This window comes from Rhinoderma darwinii, chromosome 7, assembly GCF_050947455.1.
Source record: "Rhinoderma darwinii isolate aRhiDar2 chromosome 7, aRhiDar2.hap1, whole genome shotgun sequence".
Taxonomy (NCBI): Eukaryota; Metazoa; Chordata; class Amphibia; order Anura; family Rhinodermatidae; genus Rhinoderma; species Rhinoderma darwinii.
Genome location: NC_134693.1, coordinates 9,337,429 through 9,360,493, shown reverse-complemented (window position 1 = coordinate 9,360,493; position 23,065 = coordinate 9,337,429). Strand labels below are relative to the sequence as shown.

The 23,065-nt window shown below is 42.7% G+C and overlaps 1 protein-coding gene across 5 annotated transcripts in view; it reads right to left on the bottom strand.

Moving 5' to 3' along the window:
- FGGY (FGGY carbohydrate kinase domain containing) overlaps positions 1-9,212 on the bottom strand; it is a 241,724-nt gene extending 232,512 nt beyond the window's left edge. For all 5 annotated transcript variants that reach the window (XR_012849946.1, XR_012849947.1, XR_012849948.1 and 2 more), the window contains exons 1-2: positions 9,127-9,212; positions 285-496 (exon numbers count right to left, since the gene is read on the bottom strand). Coding sequence is in view for 1 of the 5 variants with exons in the window: in XM_075832701.1 (XP_075688816.1) it covers positions 285-485 (201 nt within the window). In the remaining 4 variants the exon portion in view is untranslated. The remainder of the gene's footprint in view (positions 1-284; positions 497-9,126) is intronic.
- Positions 9,213-23,065: the final 13,853 nt, after the last annotated feature.

The window sequence follows — 23,065 nt, the reverse complement described above, 5'->3', positions numbered from 1 at the left end:
CTTAGGGAGGAAGTAGCTAGCTTCTCCTCCGACCGGAGTTTCAGTAGATATCAATATAACTAGCAGCCTGCAACATTACTGCAGGAAAAGGAAGGTAGCATTTTCCTCCAATCTTATGTCACAGTTTTATTATGCTCCCTGAGACACCGACCTATGAAAGGTTTGATTTCCACCTCCTACTGACACTAATAGACATTTTAATTTCCATTTTTTTAGTTTTGAAAAATTAAAAAAGTTGCACATTCTTTTACATTTAATGTCAGGAATGATTATACGTGGAATACCTTGGTGACAGCGCAGCACGCTGCCCAGATGTTATCGGAGGATTGCTCATAGTGGTCAGGTTGAGGTTCCCATATCTTCAGAGCTTCTTCAGCCTGGTCAACCACCATCCCAGACTGGTCCACCAAAGCTGCTCGAACGCCCGCCGTTCCCACATCTATTCCAATGTAGTAAGAGGCCGCTTCCGTTTTTTCCTTCTGCATTTTGAATTTGGCTGAAATGGGGCAGATGAGGAAATAATCTGTGGTTATTATTTGGCACAACAAACTGAATACTGGAATTTAATATAGAAAAGGAGACGTTGGCTAATGCAAGCAGGAACCTGATGTCAGCCCTAATATGCAAACTGCTATTTCAAGGGTAAGCAAAGCTTTGAGAAGTTATTCACAAAATTGTCTTTTGTTTTTAAGGCGGAATGCAAAAAATAATATTTTCTTATATTCTGTAGACTGATTTCTATCCATTAAATAAAAAATAAAAAAATAGCAATAAAACAACCAAACAATAAATATAAATTTTTGGAGTCGTCAGTCATTATGCTACTTTGATTCCTCTCTCCCATAATGTTGCATATCTAGCCAAATTTTTTATTTAGACACCAAATTATCTTTCTTAGGGCAGCTTTTTCTGTCACCTGGTCACTCAGAGGCTCCTCCCCATCCCTCTTTCAGCTCTCCCTGGCAGTCACAGTAAGAGAACCCTCCAACTCACTTTGCATCAACTAATGCTTCATTGAATCTCTGCCTGTTAATTGTGACTTATGATCTGGTATCAGTCACCAGAAATGCTGGCTGTCAATTCCTTAGGAATAGGTCATTGTGCTAATTGATGACTTTGACAATGTGATTTCATGTGTAGGCCAGTCATGTGACCTGAGACGCTCATTTAGACTACCATTGGATTTAACACGCGTAACTTTTTCCATCGTTAGTCTCATTCGGTTGCGTTAATACCTTAGTTCCCATTCAATTCTTTTGGAGGGTAACTCTGGTTTTACTCTTGCATGTAATGTCAAAGTTGCAGTCAGGTACAATTTTCTAGTGTTGCAGTTTGCCACCAAGTGTTACGATTAGCAGCAGGACTGCTGCTAATCAATGATTTAGGTTATCTCTGTTTTGGCGTTGCTAGGCAATGCCTTTGGTCTGAGTCTGGATTTGGTCATCCATTAGCTTTGCCTGGGTAATTAGGGTATCGTTCTTTTCTTGGGCTTATATATACACACTTCAGGCCTGGATTACTCAGGTGCTGGTTATACGGTTTCTGGCATGTGATCAACTCCTTCCAGATTCTAGTTTGTGACTTTGTTCTTGTCTATGTGTTTGTTTGTTTGTACGGTGGTACCTGTTGGTCCTCTGAGAGATCTAGTTCTTTGTATTGTCTTTTTGAGTGCATCCTGGGATCAGTAGTTTCACTGGTTTGTTTGCCTTTCCTGTGTGTTTGGTCTGCTGGCAAGCAGTTGTCTTACCCTGTTTTGGGATAGTATTCAGATAGGGTCAGTGAGTGTTGTTAAATCTTGTCCACTGTCAATTCATCTGTTAACTGCTTGCATGTTATTTATTCATCTGCCATCCACTCCATTTATGCATCGTCTCCATCTTCTACTACCCTCAGTCTTTGGTTCCGCTTATCCACTGGTCAGTACTTGTGCCTTTTGTTTTCTGCCAGTGTTGACATGTGTTTCACCCATGTGATATCGATTGTCTGGTATTGCGGTCCTGAGCACCACCAGTAGAAAAAGGAATGTGACTAACTAGGGCTAGGCCCCATCTGTCCAAGCGGCACATAGCCTCATGGTCAGCCTCTATGAACAGAAGGTGGTGTGCCAGATGACACAAGTCAAATCTTGGGCGGTTGTTCTATTTTAGCAGTGATTTATGGGCTTTGCCGCTAATATAGAAATCTCCAGTAAAATTGCCCGGGAGCTCCTCCAGGCATTTCTGCTGTTCCTAATACTAAAGATATATTTTAATATTATTTGGCAAATGTACTTAATGTGTAGACACAGAATTAGACCTGAGTGATAAAAATATGGTGGGGGTGCTCGTAACTGCACCCATCACCTAGTCCTAGAGCATTTGAGAATTGGCGCTGGTAGGAGATATGCTTCTATTTTTCATCCTCAGATACTGGGCAATGAAAGCAATTTATAAAGTAAAATCAATTTGGAAATGTTCTCTCCATCGTCTACGGTTTGATTGAAAGCGAGAGGAGACCAGGCCAGTCGCTGACTCCAAAACAAGCCTTGCTGACCTCCATTTAGAGAGACTCTCTGTATAATGAATCTTAATTAAGATTGGGCTGTCAGCCTTCCCCGAGCTGCAACTTTGTAAAATGTAACATTGAAATAAACTACAAGGGAATATTAATCATTTCTCCATTCGCGTCTCTATGCAAGTTAAGTGCATTCTGGGCTACAGAGGTTGTTTAAAGGACAACGACGGCGGAACGAGAGCTTGTCTGCATGCAAAACACAGTCTGACACCATGGAGATGCGGTCAATGCGGATCACTTCACTATCAGAATGATTGTTTTATCTCTTACATCTGTCCTTGCGCTAATTCATAACATCTCTACCATGGGCTTCTAGGGCCGCATCTATGGGAACAGGCGCACTAGATTATCTGCAGTTGACATGATTCCATTACTTCTAATTATGTCAACAATTGAAATGGGAATTATTATCTGTTATTTTCCTTCTGCTTCGCGGGACAATCGATGTTTCCTACGTTTAAATCAATCAAGTGAGATCAATTCACTTTGTTGGTCTACTAAAATGTCTTCGGGAGTCCATGAGCTTATCTATTCAATAAAGAGATCAGGATGGGAAGAAAGCAAGGAGAAAGTATGGAGAAGGGAAAGAAGGTGTAGGACGGAAGGAGAAAGGACGGAAGGGGAAAGGACGGAAGAGGGAAGGACAGAAGGAGAAAGAAAGGAATGGAAAGAGAAAGGAGAAAAGGACAAAAAGACAAAGGAGAAAAGGACGGAAGGAAAAAGGAGAAAAGGACGGAAGGAAAAAGGAGAAAAGGACAGAAAGACAAAGGAGAAAAGGACAGAAAGACAAAGGAGGGAAGGATAGCAGGAGAAAAGGAGGGAAGAGGGACGGAGAAAGGGAGGGAAGAGGGAAGGAGAAAGGGAGGGAAGAGGGAAGGAGAAAGGGAGGGAAGAGGGAAGGAGAAGGGACGGAAGAGGGAAGGAGAAGGGACGGAAGAGGGAAGGAGAAAGGACGGAAGAGGGAAGGAGAAAAGACGGAGGAGGGAAGGAGAAAAGACGGAGGAGGGAAGGAGAAAAGACGGAGGAGGGAAGGAGAAAAGACGGAAGAGGGAAGGAGGAGGGAAGGAGAAAAGACGGAGGAGGGAAGGAGAAAAGACGGAAGAGGGAAGGAGAAAAGACGGAAGAGGGAAGGAGGAGGGAAGGAGAAAGGACGGAGGGAGAAAGAAAGAAAGAAAGATAAAGAGAAGCCAGGAAATTAGAAAGTAAGTGAGGAAAGAATTAAATGAAGGAGGGAATGATAGGTAAGTAAGGAGTCATAGGAATGAAGAAAAGAATCATAAGAAAGAAAGATAGGATAGGAAGGAAGGTATGATTGGTAGGAAGGAAGAATAGCAAGGAAATGATAAAGAAATGAAATGAAGAAGGGGAGGGAGGGAGTAGGGTAGAAAATAAGGGAATAAGAGGGAATGGAGGGATGTAGGGAAAGAAGGAAAAGAAGAGAAGGACTCTGGAAGTACTGGGCCCACGTGTGAGAACATAAGACTGTATATCATATTTACTGTGCCAGATGTAGCAGATAACATTGATCAGGGGTTAATATAGCAAATCTTTCAGGGGTGTGTAGGACAATATAGGAGCCAAAGTCGCCGCCCAGACACACGTCACAGCCTCAGAGTCAAGAACCAAATTCATCCAATAAGTGGTAAAAACATTAACTGCTCCAGCACCGACACATTCTGCATCGACTTCTATGGAAGGACTTGCAGGAGATTTTACATGTAGAATTCTGTAAATTAGTTGTCACATGCTAAAAATAGTCACAGATATTATTACGTACAGAAAGCAATGCATTATGGTATTTCAGCTTAGGGGCGGGTCTGTCAGCACAACCGGTAAAAAATAGCAGGATTCTGAATACAGCTCTGGATGTGTCTTAAGTGGAGGACATAATCTAACTCTAGATCCCTATAAGTACAAAAAAGTATTCACAACAATATCAAACTAACCACTTATTCATTTTCTGCTGTAGTGCATTGTGGTAGATGTAGCGTTTATATCAGAACAGGTGTGTCACAACGTCAACATTTCGGCAACACAAGTCCTAGAGGTCTGGAATCGCAACTCAGAATATAGGAAGTCCTGAGAACAGATATTTTTCTGCCTCTTAGGTATAAAGAATCCCTTGAAAGAGTGAAGTCCAGTAAATATTGACGGGGCCATTTTAAGAAGAAGCCTCGGCCAATACACACATGTCTAAGTAGGCAGACGTCCAGCTGACAGCAAATACGCAAAGCGGGCGAGACCTGCGCTCAGACAGAATGGGGCGGTATTGAGAAGACAATATTCTACACAAGCACCAAAGTTGCTATTCTGCAGAGCCGGATGTCATCCTGGGCCCCAATCTGTCTGGTAGTGACACAGGCCCTGGGCATGGCAGAAAAACTGGTGCCATCTATTGCTGGCAGGGCATGCTGGCGCTTGTAGTCACACAATGGTTACAGTGCCACGGCATAAGTAAATGTGTGACTCAGTGGTTCTGGGTTCAAATCCAACCAAGGACAATATCTGCATGGAGTTTCTATGTTCTCCCCGTGTTTACGTGGATTCCCCTCCCACACCCTAATAGACAGGGAATTTAGATTGTGAGCCCCAATGGGGACAGTGAGTGATGACAACTTCTGTACAGCGCTGCAGAACATGTTGGTGCTATAAGGCTGTGTTCACATAGGGCGGATACGCTGCGTAAAAGAACACAGTGTATCCTTCCTGTGCGCCGCAGGGAATTCCGGCTGAAAAACCGCACCAAATTGTGGCGCAGTTTTTCGGGCCGCGATGTCCGCTGTGGAAAACTGCACGTAAAGAAAAGACGTCTGATACTTATTCAGCCATGGCGACACGTCCCGCTGCCGTCCTGCAGGCCGGCCCACTGGAGTAATGTTTTATACCATGTGATAGCTGCAGGCTGTGATTGGCTGCCGCGGTCACATGGGATGAAGCGCCATCCCAGGAGGTTGGCCTGGATAACAAAGCAGAGAATTCTGGGTAAGTATAAGATTTATTTTTTTTCTGTTGCGTTTTTTACCGTGGAATCTCTGCTTTTCCGCCACAAAAAACGCAACATCTGCTATCTGTTGCGGGTTTTATCTTCCCATTGAATTCAATGGGGAATAGCCGCGACAAAAAAGCAGCGATTCCTCAACATAAATTGACACGCTGCAGATTTAAAAAAACGCACTGCGGGTCAATTTCTGAGCGTTTTTTTTTCTCTCAGTATCTACGCAGCGTGTGGATGAGGTTTGTTCAAATCTCATCCATTGTGCTGCTACTGTGTAAAGCCTCATGCACGCGACCAAAGCCGTGTGCACGGCCCGTGATTGCGGCACAGACGACCGCAGAGTGTAATCCGCAGGCCGCCCGCGAATCACGGACCATGCACACATTGATTTCAATGCGGCCCATATAATGACATGTTCTATCTTTTTGCGGTCCGGGCTCCCGGCCAATGTACGGACCGTGGAAGCCGCGGTCGTGTTCAAGGGCCCAGGAAACGAATGTGTCCGCAAGTATTTACAATATGTGTGAACTCTCCCCTACAAATAACAGAAATACATAAATAACATTGTACAAAAGAAGCTTCATTTGTAATATTGGGAAGTAGTGACTGATTGAAATGGAAAATCACATTCGTACTTCAAGTTGTATCTGACTCTACCATGTTGCCTGCAGTAGCCACGTTTTAGTGGCCAATCTCACAGTGTAGTCCACAGATCCTTGAAGGGGTTGTTCAGGATTAGAAAAATATGATTGCTTTCTTACAGAAACAGCGCTACTCCCGTTCTTGGGTTGTTTCTGGTATTGTAGCTCTGCTCCATTGATGTGAATGGGGCTGGGCTTCAGTACCACACACAACCTGTGGACAGGTGTGGCGCTGTTTCTTTAAAAAGGCAGCCACATGTTTCTAATCTTGGACAACCCCTTTACGGATGGCATTTATTTTTTAACATTTGACTATATTAGGGACTCACAGAAGTAAGAATTCCTTATAATACTGCTCAGGGATGCAGCTATTGGGGATGCAGAGGTCGCAGTCACACCCTGGTGCCTGAGGTAGCCCAAAGGTCCAATGGCCACATAAGAAGACACCAGCAGGGCCGGACTGGCCATCGGGCAGTTCTGGCAAATGCCAGATGGGCCGTTGAACAGTGGGCCGCCTGCTTGCATTCCAAACGATCAGTGTCGGCTCAGGCAACAGGGTACAGCATTTGTAAGGAGGGGGCCGAAACAGCAGCTAAGAACTGCCGTCCGACTGTAATAGCAGCCGTGATCTGTGCTGCTATTATTAAAACTCCCTGTGCTGCGCTAAAATCTCCCCCTCCAGCCCCCCTTCCCTGCTCTTCACACTACCTCTCCTCCTCCTCCTGCTGTTACCAGTCGGGACGTGAGGGAGGGGGAGAGGAAACTGTCGGCGGGCTCTGTGTCGGGCTGTGAGCAGAAGTGCTGGAGTGAAGAATCTCACCCCATCAACCTGCCTTCACAAATATCCTACATAAAAGTAAGTGCATGTGTGTTTACAATGTGTACTTTATATGTGTATAATGTGTGCATGTAATGTGCATATTCGTGTGTCTGTGATGTGTACATGTGTGTATATATAGTGTATGTGAAATAGTAAGGCAGGTAGGAGCAGCACAAGTGCAAATTACCAAATAAATGGTCGGTGCTAAGCTTCAAATGATAGGCGTGACTTCTCCCCATACGATGTATAACAAAAAGACAAGAGCATGGAAGCAGCACTCACGAAAAAAAAGTGACGTTTATTCGCCCAACAAATGCAACGTTTCACTTCCTCAATGGAAGCTTGATGATATTCTGGTGTTGTATATTTGTACTGAGATTTGTTCTGGTGCTGTATTTATGTACCGAGCTTTGTTCTGGTGCTGTATTTATGTACTGAGCTTTGTTCTGGTGCTGTGTATATGTACTGAGCTTGGTTCTGGTGCTGTATATATGTACTGATCTTGGTTCTAGTGTAGAGCAGATGGCATAGTTGCAATTCATTGTATGTTTAATCAGAACCTCTCTGGTAGCTTTAAGCCCTTGAACCGCCACCATGCAGTAATACATCACCTGACAATATTTCTTTAAAATCAACTTTTAAAATAGTGCACGCTATATGCCAATTACTATATAAAGGGTCATGGGTCAGTGCCGCTATCCTGTAGAGTCACACAGTCCTAACTGCAAACCCACCTTTCCATGCTTAGTTGACATCTCCCTGGCTGTTCTACATCACTACCAGTCTTCTCCAACTTTCTTGGATGCGCCATTGCCTTGTACTCCATGAACACACACCGTTCAGCGAGTTGTACTCTGCCCGGCTTCATCGCTGCACCGCGCATGCCAGGGGAGTACAAGGCAAAGGAGAAGGCTGGTAGTAATGTAGAACAGTCAGGGGGATGAAAATCAAGATCTGGGGGGTGCCATTTCAATTTTCGCCTCAAGCAGCAGAAAAGGTAGAATTGGCCCTGGGTGGCGGCGCCACTGAAACCAGCTGCCACCACCCCCTCATGCACTAATTGTATCTGCCTTACAATGACGCTTATTGGCAGGGCAGAAAGACTTGCCTTGCCAATCAGCGCCTTTCAACGATGCTTGCGGTGCAATGACGTCATCACACCGCTTCTGTTGTTGAAAGGCGCTGATTGACGGAGCAAACCATTCTGCCCTGCCAATCAGCGCCGTCGTTCAGCCCCAGCAGACCTGAATTGACATAGGATGACGTGGAAACCGGATCGAGGTGAGTATATAAAGTTGTTCTTTTCTTTCCACTTAAATGTGTGAGTGGCATTGTCTAGCGGGGGGGGGGGCTATATATGGGCCACAATCTATATGTGAGGAACTATCTACAGTGTGGCCATATGTGGGACACCATATACAGGGGGGCTATATGTGGGGCACCATCTACAGGGGAGGGCTATATGTGGGTGGAGCACTATATACAAAAAAAATCCTCTAGAATAACGAGCATGTATATTATTCTTGTGCAAAAGCAGTGGATTGGTTGGAGCTGGGACTATCAGGAACTGTTCCTCTTTTCATTTACACCTGTTTTAATAAATCTCCCCATGTCTTGTATAGCTGAAAGGTGGTCCCAGCCCAACACTGGCGGCTGCGTATGGCCTGTGGTGGGCCTGTCTGCTTAAAAATGCCAGGGCTGATTTTAAGTGCCAGTCCGGCCCTGGACACCAGTCATATAAATGGCACATGGTAGGTGGGGGGCCCCATAACAGATTTTGCATTGGGGCCCAGCCAGGAGCTTGACTTAAGCCTCAGCCACCGCTGTAACCATAATGGCTCTCTTTATAAACCGGAAAATCCCAGAGAATTATATTTCCTTTCCACATTGCAACTCCATAGACAGGATATAGGCTGCTGTAAGCAGCTTGTACTCTGCGGATTAATTTTGGGCAATCCAAGTCCTCCTCAGCCCCACAGGCGTGTTATCTGAGAGACAACAATCCTATTATCTATATGGTGGGGGGTATTTGTAGAATCCCCCTAAAATAAACCTCCTCTGCCACGTACGAGCGTGATCCTGCTCTATAGTGGACGATGAGTGGAGCTGACACTTACTTGCAGGCACTGCACACAGTGGTTACTTTCACAGCTGCAGATTGTTACAATGTTTCTACCTCAGCTTCCTCTTTAGAACCTGCAGTTTCTGTGGTTTTTGTAAGATTGTTGGTGATTGGTGCATTGTACACAGTGTAGGATTGGCTCAGATATCCCATGCACTTAGCCCTCGGGGCAGACAGTCTGAGGTTACACTGTAATCCGCCAGTGTCTGATTCTTTCGTTTTTCCGCAGAGGGAGGGTTGTTTTTTGTGGGACTGTATAGACTCAAGGACGGCAGACAGGCCTGACTTGTGTACACATCAACACGTCCCTTCTAGAGGTTTTCCAGGAGTAATATGAACTTATTCAGTTTAAAAAAAGGAGAATTTTATTTGTTCAGTGTCCTTGAGAACTTGCGGAAACTTCTTCTACAAACACTCAGGTTTTCGGTGTTACTATGTATCACTAAATAATCTTATCTCTAGGTAGCTGCCAGGTGGACTGAGCGGGGTCTGGGCACCTGGGCAATATTGCTCATCCACCATCATACTATAATCCACATGAAGCTGGTCAATACCTTGCATTTTTATACAGGGTTGGGGGGCCTCCACCTGGCAATGGGTCTTTGGGTACTGCCCAAATGATTTGTTTGTCCCTGGCAGCAGTAATACACATCAAAGAGGATCTGGCAGCTCTCCTGACAAATGTAATTTAGCAATTTAGTAACTACTTGTATTCACCAGGAAATATCAATTCTGGAACATCTGTTTTTAGAATTCTGTGTTGTTCCATTCCTCTGTTATTCCTCCTAGAAATGAATGAATAAAATGACAACTGGGGATTAACTTTTCCTTGACTAGGGGCATGTCCTCACACAGTCTCATTCTGTCAGCACTGATTGGACATTGTCAGTCTCTGTAGGGACACATCCCCAAGTGGTAACACCCAGTTGTCAATTTATTTATACATTTCTAGGCGGAATAACAGAGGAAAGGCACAACCTATAGCTCCATGAAAAAATGCTCGGAAATTGTTATTTCATGGGGAATACAATTATTTACTAAAAGAGACAAGTCAGGAGTGGTGACAGATCCTTTTAAAGGAGGTCCTAGACTAATATTAACCATTGTCCTATACAGGGCCGGTTTTAGACAAAGTGTGGCATTGCAAAGTTAAAAGTCGGCCCCAAATGCTGAATTACTGTATCAATAATGCAGTCGATTTGGAAGGCGATGTGCAGAGAACTGCATCACTGATATGTAGCGCGTCCAGGAGTGTTGTAAGCCCCAAAGCATATGTCCCCCCTCTCACACAAAAAATGATCTATATACATATACAGTTATTAAATCATACCACTATACCAGATGAAATATTACCTGAATACTGTTACTGAATAACACCGCCACACCATAACCCCATACTGTTACTGAACACATCTCACTATTATAAGACCAATATTACCAATAATAATACATTATAAGGTCCAAATAATGCCGCCACATAGTGTCTGAATAATACCCCCATACTGTTACTGAATAATACCACCACACCATAACCACATAGTGACTGAATAATACCGCCACACCATAACCACATAGTGACTGATACCGCCACACCATAACCACATAGTGACTGAATAATACCCCCATACTGTTACTGAATAATACTGCCACACCATAACCATATAGTGACTAAATAATACCCCCATACTGTTACTGAATAAAACTGCCACACCATAACCACATAGTGACTGAATAATACCCCCATACTGTTACTGTATAATACCACCACACCATAACCACACAGTGACTGAATAATACCCCCATACTGTTACTGTATAATACCACCACACCATAACCACATAGTGACTGAATAATACCCCCATACTGTTACTGAATAATACCACCAAACCATAACCACATAGTGACTGAATAATACCCCCATACTGTTACTGAATAATACCCCCACACCATAACCACATAGTGACTGAATAATACCCCCATACTGTTACTGAATAATACCACCACACCATAACTACATAGTGACTGAATAATACCCCCATACTGTAACTGAATAATACCGCCACATCATAACCACATAGTGACTGAATAATACCCCCATACTGTTACTGAATAATACCGCCACACCATAACCACATAGTGACTGACTAATACCCCATACTGTTACTGAATAATACCACCATACTGTGACTGAATAATACTGCCACACCATAACCATATAGTGACTGAATAATAGCACCATACTGTTACTGAATAATACCCCACACTGTTACTGAATAATACCCCATACTGTTACTGAATAATACCCCACACTGTTACTGAATAATACCCCCATACTGTTACTGAATAATATCTTCACACCATAACTACATAGTGACTGAATAATACCCTATACTGTTACTGAATAATACCCCACACTGTTACTGAATAATACCCCATACTGTTACTGAATAATACCGCCACACTATAACCACATAGTGACTGACAAATACCCCCATACTGATACTGAATAATACCCCCACACCATAACCACATAGTGACTGAATAATACCCCCATACTGTTACTGAATAATACCGCCACACTGTAACCACATAGTGACTGAATAATACGCCCACACTGTTACTGAATAATACCCCCACACCATAACCACATAGTGACTGAACAATACCCCACACTGTTACTGAATAATACCAGATACTGTTACTGAATAATACCCCCACACTGTTAATGAATAATACCCCCACACCATGACCACATAGTGACTGAATAATACCCCACACTGTTACTGAATAATACCGCCACCCATAACCACATAGTGACTGAATAATACCCCCATACTGTTACTGAATAATACCACCACACCATAACCACATAGTGACTGAATAATACCCCCATACTGTGACTGAATAATACCGCCACACCATAACCACATAGTGACTGACTAATACCCCCATACTGTTACTGAATAATACCCCCACACTGTTACTGAATAATACCCTCATACTGTTACTGAATAATACCGCCACAATTTAACCACATAGTGACTGAATAATACCCCATAATGTTACTGAATAATACCTCCACACCATAACCACATAGTGACTGACTAATACCCCCATACTGTTACTGAATAATACCTCCACACCATAACCACATAGTGACTGACTAATACCCCCATACTGTTACTGAATAATACCCCCACACCATAACCACATAGTGACTGAACAATACCCCACACTGTTACTGAATAATACCAGATACTGTTACTGAATAATACCCCCACACTGTTAATGAATAATACCCCCACACCATGACCACATAGTGACTGAATAATACCCCACACTGTTACTGAATAATACCGCCACCCATAACCACATAGTGACTGAATAATACCCCCATACTGTTACTGAATAATACCACCACACCATAACCACATAGTGACTGAATAATACCCCCATACTGTGACTGAATAATACCGCCACACCATAACCACATAGTGACTGACTAATACCCCCATACTGTTACTGAATAATACCCCCACACTGTTACTGAATAATACCCTCATACTGTTACTGAATAATACCGCCACAATTTAACCACATAGTGACTGAATAATACCCCATAATGTTACTGAATAATACCTCCACACCATAACCACATAGTGACTGACTAATACCCCCATACTGTTACTGAATAATACCTCCACACCATAACCACATAGTGACTGACTAATACCCCCATACTGTTACTGAATAATACCCCCACACCATAACCACATAGTGACTGAACAATACCCCACACTGTTACTGAATAATACCAGATACTGTTACTGAATAATACCCCCACACTGTTAATGAATAATACCCCCACACCATGACCACATAGTGACTGAATAATACCCCACACTGTTACTGAATAATACCGCCACCCATAACCACATAGTGACTGAATAATACCCCCATACTGTTACTGAATAATACCCCCACACCATAACCACATAGTGACTGAATAATACCCCCATACTGTTACTGAATAATACTGCCACACCATAACCATATAGTGACTGAATAATACCCCCATACTGTTACTGAATAAAACTGCCACACCATAACCACATAGTGACTGAATAATACCCCCATACTGTTACTGAATAATACCACCAAACCATAACCACATAGTGACTGAATAATACCCCCATACTGTTACTGAATAATACCCCATACTGTTACTGAATAATACCCCACACTGTTACTGAATAATACCCCCATACTGTTACTGTATAATACCTCCACACCATAACCACAAAGTGACTGAATAATACCCCCATACTGTTACTGAATAATACCCCCACACCATAACCACATAGTGACTGAATAATACCCCCATACTGTTACTGAATAATACTGCCACACCATAACCATATAGTGACTGAATAATACCCCCATACTGTTACTGAATAATATCTTCACACCATAACTACATAGTGACTGAATAATACCCCACACTGTTACTGAATAATACCCCACACTGTTACTGAATAATACCCCATACTGTTACTGAATAATACCGCCACACTATAACCACATAGTGACTGACAAATACCCCCATACTGTTACTGAATAATACCACCACACCATAACCACATAGTGACTGAATAATACCCCACACTGTTACTGAATAATACCAGATACTGTTACTGAATAATACCCCCATACTGTTACTGAATAATACCGCCACCCATAACCACATAGTGACTGAATAATACCCCCACACTGTTACTGAATAATACCCCCACACCATGACCACATAGTGACTGAATAATACCCCACACTGTTACTGAATAATACCGCCACCCATAACCACATAGTGACTGAATAATACCCCCATACTGTTACTGAATAATACCCCCACACCATAACCACATAGTGACTGAATAATACCCCCATACTGTTACTGAATAATACCGCCACACCATAACCACATAGTGACTGAATAATACCCCATACTGTTACTGAATAATACCCCCATACTGTTACTAAATAATACCGCCACACTATAACCACAAAGTGACTGAATAATACCCCCATACTGTTACTGAATAATACCTCCACACCATAACCACATAGTGACTGAATAATACCCCATACTGTTACTGAATAATACTGCCAAACCATAACCACATAGTGACTGAATAATACCCCCATACTGTTACTGAATAATACCGCCACACCATAACCACATAGTGACTGAATAATACCCCATACTGTTACTGAATAATACCGCCACACCATAACCACATAGTGACTCAATAATACCAGATACTGTTACTGAATAATACCAGATACTGTTACTGAATAATACCGCCACAATTTAACCACATAGTGACTGAATAATACCCCATAATGTTACTGAATAATACCTCCACACCATAACCACATAGTGACTGACTAATACCCCCATACTGTTACTGAATAATACCCCCACACCATAACCACATAGTGACTGAATAATACCCCCATACTGTTACTGAATAATACCGCCACACCATAACCACATAGTGACTGAATAATACCCCATACTGTTACTGAATAATACCGCCACACCATAACCACATAGTGACTGAATAATACCCCATACTGATACTGAATAATACCGCCACACCATAACCACATAGTGACTGAATAATACCCCCATACTGTTACTGAATAATACCCCCACACCATAACCACATAGTGACTGAATAATACCTCCATACTGTTACTGAATAATACCTCCACACCATAACCACATAGTGACTGAATAATACCCCATACTGTTACTGAATAATACCAGATACTGTTACTGAATAATACCGCCACAATTTAACCACATAGTGACTGAATAATACCCCATACTGTTACTGAATAATACCTCCACACCATAACCACATAGTGACTGACTAATACCCCCATACTGTTACTGAATAATACCCCCACACTATAACCACATAGTGACTGAATAATACCACCATACTGATACTGAATAATACCTCCACACCATAACCACATAGTGACTGAATAATACCACCATACTGATACTGAATAATACCTCCACACTATAACCACATAGTGACTGAATAATACCACCATACTGATACTGAATAATACCGCCACACCATAACTACATAGTAACTGAATAATACCACTATACTGTTACTGAATAATACCTCCACACCATAACCACATAGTGACTGAATAATACCACATACTTGTTCCTGAATAATACCGCTACACCATAACCACATAGTGACTGAATAATACCCCCATACTGTTACTGAATAATACCTCCACACCATAACCATATAGTGACTGAATAATACCACCATACTGATACTGAATAATACCGCCATACTGTTACTGAATAATACCCCATACTGTTACTGAATAATACCCACATACTGTTACTGAATAATACCTCCACACCATAACTACATAGTAACTGAATAATACCCCCATACTGTTACTGAATAATACCGCCACACCATAACCACATAGTGACTGAATAATACCGCCACACCATAACCACATAGTGACTGAATAATACCCCCATACTGTTACTGAATAATACCGCCACACCATAACTACATAGTAACTGAATAATATCCCCATACTGTGACTGAATAATACTGCCACACCATAACCACATAGTGACTGAATAATACCCCCATACTGTTACTGAATAATACTGCCACACCATAACCACAGCGACTGAATAATACCCCATACTGTTACTGAATAATACCGCCACACCATAACTACATAGTAACTGAATAATATCCCCATACTGTTACTGAATAATACCTCCACACCATAACCACATAGTGACTGAATAATACCTCCATACTGTTACTGAATAATACCTCCACACCATAACCACATAGTGACTGAATAATACCTCCATACTGTTACTGAATAATACCTCCACACCATAACCACATAGTGACTGAATAATACCTCCATACTGTTACTGAATAATACCGCCATAGTGATACTGAATAATACCGCCACACCATAACCACATAGTGACTGAATAATACCCCCATAATGATACTGAATAACATCGCCACACAATAAGCACATGGTGGCTGAATAATACCCCCATAGTGTTACTGAATAATACCCCCACACCATAACCACATGGTGGCTGAATAATACCGCCACACCATAACCACATAGTGACTGAATAATACCCCCATACTGTTACTGAATAATACCGCCACACCATAACCACATAGTGACTGAATAATACCCCCATACTTTTACTGAATAATACCGCCACACCATAACCACATAGTGACTGAATAATACCCTCATACTGTTACTGAATAATACCTCCACACCATAACCACATAGTGACTGAATAATACCCCCATACTGTTACTGAATAATACCGCCACACCATAACCACATAGTGACTGAATAATACCCGCATACTGTTACTGAATAATACCGCCACACCATAACCACATAGTGACTGAATAATACCCCCATACTGATACTGAATAATACCGCCACACCATAACCACATAGTGACTGAATAATACCCCCATACTGTTACCAAATAATACCACCACACCATAACCACATAGTGACTGAATAATACCCCCATACTGTTACTGAATAATACCGCCACGCCATAACCACATAGTGACTGAAGAATACCCTATACTGTTACTGAATAATACCGCCACACCATAACCACATAGTGACTGAATAATACCCCATACTGTTAATGAATAATACCGCCACAGCATAACCACATAGTGACTGAATAATACCCCCATACTGTTACTGAATAATACCGCCACGCCATAACCACATAGTGACTGAAGAATACCCTATACTGTTACTGAATAATACCGCCACACCATAACCACATAGTGACTGAATAATACCCCATACTGTTAATGAATAATACCGCCACAGCATAACCACATAGTGACTGAATAATACCCTATACTGTTACTGAATAATACCACCACACCATAACCACATAGTGACTGAATAATACCTCCATACTGTTACTGAATAATACCTCCACACCATAACCACATAGTGACTGAATAATACCCCCATACTGTTACTGATTAATACTGCCACACCATAACCACATAGTGACTGAATAATACCCCATACTGTTACTGAATAATACCGCCACACCATAACCACATAGTGACTGAATAATACCCCATACTGTTAATGAATAATACCGCCACAGCATAACCACATAGTGACTGAATAATACCCCCATACTGTTAATGAATAATACCGCCACAGCATAACCACATAGTGAATGAATAATAACCCCATACTGTTACTGAATAATACCTCCACACCATAACCACATAGTAACTGAATAATACCTCCATACTGTTACTGAATAATACCCCCACACCATAACCACATAGTAACTGAATAATACCTCCATACTGTTACTGAATAATACCACCATACCATAACCACATAGTGACTGAACACCCCCATATTGAATAATACCGCCACACCATAACCACAGTGACTAAATAATACCCCCATACTGTTACTGAATGAAAAAAACACTATACAAAGACCAATATTACCACCATGTAGTGACCATATAGTGGTAGATGCCAGTTATACACAGGAGCTCTGCAGATGATATAAGTGATTACAGCACATTTATATCTAGTGGCTCACGGGGGATGTTTTCTCTGATTAGATTCATTCACTTTCCTTTTTTTTTCTCCATCCGGTGCAGAACACTGTAACCACTTATTCCAGCCACAAATTTGACACACAGACATGTTGGCTTCTCACTTTTCCAGCATCCTCTACACCTATACCCCATCCTCTAAACAAACTCGTAATCCACAGTGCCTCAGATGGTAATAATGATCCCTTAGTGCTCAATACAATAAAAGTGCCCCCCGGTAACCGTGCCCCCTTTGTGCCCCCACAGTAATATTGCCGCTTTGTGCCCCCTGTATATAACGCCTCAGCATTCCCTTTAGATAAAATAGCGCCACACATAGCCCCTCGGTGCTAGCGACGCCACTGGTCATGAGGGGGCCCGTGCTGCCCAGCCAACAAATGTTATCTGCCGGGCGGCGGGAGCCCCCTCATGCCTCAGGCACCGTAACAGCCGCTATAGCTGCTACAGTGGGCAGGGGGCCCTAAGAGGATGGGGGCCCTGGGCAATTGCCCAGTTTGCCCCCCTCCTAATTCCGGCCCTGGCCCTTTAGGGAGCAATTAGAAAGTAGGGCAGGCTTTTAATATACACCCCATCCACATTCTGCCTCCCCTCACCTCTAGTATAGAGGGTAAAAGCAGAGGGCATCTCCACCACGGCCTGCCACAGAATCTGGACAATGTGTATATTAGAAATGTTCAGCCCGTCCCCATTGCTGCCTGTCAGATTGTGTCTTATGAAATGATAAGAACTTTTTATTATTTACTGAAATATGCAATTTGCAATCAGGTGTAACATACATTGTAGACCAAAATATTCTGTAAAGCATTGATGCCCAAGCAGCAGCCCACGGGCCACATGTGGTTTGTATTTCTTTGCTGCATGGCCAGTCCCATTAAAGGAGGCACCCTCTGCCTAGTATTGTTTATGGGGACACTCTGACTTCCCTTATGGGGGAGTGGTCAATATTTAAAGGTGGGGCTTACATGCCAAAACATTTTCACATTGTCACATATTGAAACTCCCTAAAACCTGATTCTTAAAATTGGACACTATGAAGTACAGTCAAATAGGAGGTTCATTAAACTGGATTTCATTTTCCACCCAATATCTCTAACTTCAGATGTATATTTTGGATCCAAATGGCCAAGGCAATGGACCTTGTAAGAAGCTGAATGAGGTTAAAAAAACATGGCTGCTTTTTTTCAGAAACAGCGCCATTCTTGTCCATGGGCTGTGTTTGGTATTGCAGCTTGGCCCCATTCAACTTAATACTAGACACTACCCATGGAGAGAGTGGCGCTGTTTCTGAAAGAAAGCAGCCATGTTTTTCTTACCTCATACAACCCCTTCCACTATATATACATTTATGGCATATCAGTCAGCTGTCTCCATATCCCCCATTCTAGACGTCTCTCCTTCACACGGGTCGGAGATGCTGCGGAATAGTCTTCAGCGTAGCCAACCCAGAGCATGCAGGGAATTCCGGCCGAAAATCTGCACTAAATTGGGTTTCATTTGGTGCAGATTTTTGGTCGTAATGGCCACTGTGAAAAGCATAGGCAGAAAAAAAAGTCCATCCTCACCTCCTGTGGCGCCGTCATAGTGATGTGTCCCTGCTGCTCACATTTAGTCTCCGTTCAGATGGCCTCATGTGATGTCGCTGCATCTCAAGCGATCGCAGCAGCCTCTGATTGGCGGCAGCAGTCACATGGGACGCAGGAGACAGCATGGCGAACAGCCGAGGAGAAGAAGAGCCGCATCTATGGCAACGCCACGAGAGATGAGTATCGACTTCTTTTCTATTTGAAACAGGAATTAGGTCTTTTTTTTTTCCCTATTTGCGGATTCGCCATTTTTTCGCAGCAAAAATTCGCACCGCAGGTCAATGTACGTTTTCTATGCTGATTTTTTCCGTAGAGTGTGGATGAGATTTGTTAAAATCTCATCCACTTTGCTGCTACTGTATTACCCCGAAGAACCTTCGTCCACAAATCCAGACACAAAATCTGCAGCAAGTTTGCAACGTGTGAATGTAGTCTAATGGAGAGTGATTGCACATGCGCGGCCGCCTCCTCATCATTCATTGCCCCTACCAATCAGGAGATCTACTGTCCGGCTTGTGGATATCGTATCATTCAGACACGGATCTTCCACTCACAGAAAATACAGAACATTCAAGTTTTCCACGAAACTTCCGTCAAATGTCAGGTGTTCCTCTGTTTATGTCGACTGCACGGTATACAGAGGATTCATGTCGCGGCGCGGCTGATACATGCTGATTATGGAGAGACAGACTGATTTTAAATATTTTTCCAGACCCGGCTGAAATTTCTTCCCTGACTGTCGGTAATTTGTCGTCTGTGTCTGGTGTTTCCAGTGCATTGAATGTTTTACATTAAATCCCAGAATAATCCCAACAGACCCCATAGACGAAATGAGGAGTCTATAAAAGCAAGACCTGGACGAAACCTTTTCCTGGACCCCATGACGCATTATACTGAACACTGGAAAATGTTACGTTACTGTTTGGGTATGTTCACACGGCCTATTTTCAGACCTAATTCGGGCGTTTTACGCCTCGAATTACGCCTGAAAAGACGGCTCCATTACGCCTGCAAACATCTGCCCATTGCTTGCAATGGGTCTTACGATGTTCTGTTCAGATGAGGTGTAATTTTACGTGTTGCTGTCAAAAGACGGCGCGTCAAAGAAGTGCAGGACTCCATTGAAAAACAGCTCCAATTACGTCCGTAATGGACGCCGCGAGAAACGCGGTTACTTGCAAAACGTCTGAAATTCAGGAGCTGTTTTCGCCTGAAAACAGCTACGTAATTTAAGACGTAAATTGTTAAAGACGGGTGAACATACCCTCAGGGTATGTTCACTCAGCCTATTTTTGGCAGTTTTTCGGGCCGTAAACGGCTGAAAAACAGCCGGAAGGTCAGAATCAGAACGCCTCCAAACATCTGCCCATTGTTTTCAATGGGAAAACGGAGTTCTGTGCCGACAGAGCGTTTTTCGCGGCATTTTTTTACGTGTAAAAAAACGGTCAAGAAAAAGAAGTGCAGGTCACTTCTTGGGACGTTTTTGGAGCCGTTTTTCATTGACTATCGAAAAAAGCTCCATAAACGGCCGTAAAAAAACGCTGCAAAAAACACAGCGAAAATCGCGAGTGGCTTAGAAAAACGTCTGAAAATCAGAGGCTGTTTTCTCTGAAAACAGCTCCGTATTTTCAGACATTTTTAGTCTAGCGTGTGAACATACCCTAACCATTATAAATAATAAACTGACATTATATGTGCAAGAAGAATAAACGAGCAGCGCTACTGCTACTACGATCTGTGGTTATAGGAGCCGCATCGAGCATTGTATGGGAATATACACCATATAAGAACATATACCCATAACATGCTTAGACCCTATTTCCCTGCACCCCTTGTACAGTGTACAATAAAGGGTCTTCTACTTTGAGGAACCTCTTTCCTTACCCTATTCTAATGTCCTGGTATGGTCCTTGTAGGTAATAAAGGGTGGGCATCCCAATAGGCGTCCCCCTCTATTAGCCAGAGCGTGCATGTACATTACACCGACACCCTATTGTCCGTGTGGTCGAGCATCGATAACATAAAATAGTGATCTACTGTGAGGTGGATCGACTGGTGAAGATGATCTGGTTGTGCCATATATTGAGAAAGACCAAGGGACTCCTGGATAGAGAAGACCCAGCTCAGGTGGGTCTCAGGACTTTACTAATGGTTGGTGAGAACCTGTGCAGAACTCCATGCTACACACACACTGCAAGAAGGGAGGGGTGAATGGACCCAAGGGTCCTGGAAAGGAAGTATGAGGTCAACAAGCCCCAATACCTCCTGTCCCCGGTGATTAGGTGTGAACAAGCACCAGAATGGGACCCCATTTTGATCTTTGCTATAGGACCCCTATCCTCTATGTATGCCCCTAATGGTGAACTTGCCACCATAAACTCCAATCCCTTCTGTGTGGGTCTTATATGCCAGAACTTTGGACAACTCATATTTGCACCAAATTCTTAACCCAAAACCCATTACCCCATAACTGTTTCCAAACCGCAGGTTTTTTTTACACAAGACCTGGATTTTCTTGCCTCTTTATTAGTGGTTTCATTTTAGCAGATGCACTGGAATTAGTTAATCCATGGATATAGCACTGTCGATAAACTTTCTTGGAGCCCATGGATCCTTGGTCCAACCCTTTTCCATCACTTTGAGTCAAGAAGGTCAGTGTGAACAATGGGCAGTACGGTGGCTCAGTGATAAGAACTGGGGTCCTGGGTTTGAATCTGACCAAGGACATCATCTGCATGGAGTTTGTATATTATTCCCGTGTGGGATTTTTTGGGTTTCCTTCTACCCAATGTACAGATGGGTTAATTGCCTCCTATGAATTTGACATCAGAGTCCGAGATCGGAAATTAGATTGTGATCCCATTGGGCACAGGGACTGATGTGAATGCCGAGAAGTGAAGACCCTTGCCAACTTAAATTGAGGTTCCCCTCTCCATAAACCCCATAACAACTGGTGCCTAGGACATAGATATCTTGTCCTTTCAATATTCTAATAAAGGGAGAGAATTTCCCCAAGTGATTGTGTAAGTGAATGTAATTTGAACTCAATGTGATGAAAGGTTTTGCTATATGAAGCTTTTGAGCTGACGACATTTATATTGTGGTAAACACCATCGTGAGGGATTAAAGGAGAGAAAAACAAGATTAGAAGAAAGTCAACGTGACATCAACGTCTGGATTTATTGGATACAATTGTCTAGAAAGAGCAATTAAAGTCTGTCTTACCCAAATATACAGGGCAGGTCACACGGATGAAACCTGTGGTGGTGGGAGAGTGATGGCGTGGCGTTATATGACAAACAAATCTCCAAAATAATTTTACTTTGCTAATGCTGCTCCTTTGCCTTCAATAATGTCGAGATATTACGGTACCCTTTAAGTAATAGTTGGATCGTGTATCACCCGGCTGACCATAGACTTTAGAGTTGATAGGATTGTCCAGCTTAGACAACCCCTTCCCAGTATAATTGTCCCTCAGATGAGAAGTTGACCATAGGAGGTTCCCCTGCTGAATGCATATTACTCATAGAAATCAACGGATCATAGTAGTCCTCCAACTGGAAAACTACTCTTTGCCTTGACCCTCTGTCTTAAATACAGGTGCTTCTACTCTCAAAGTGCCT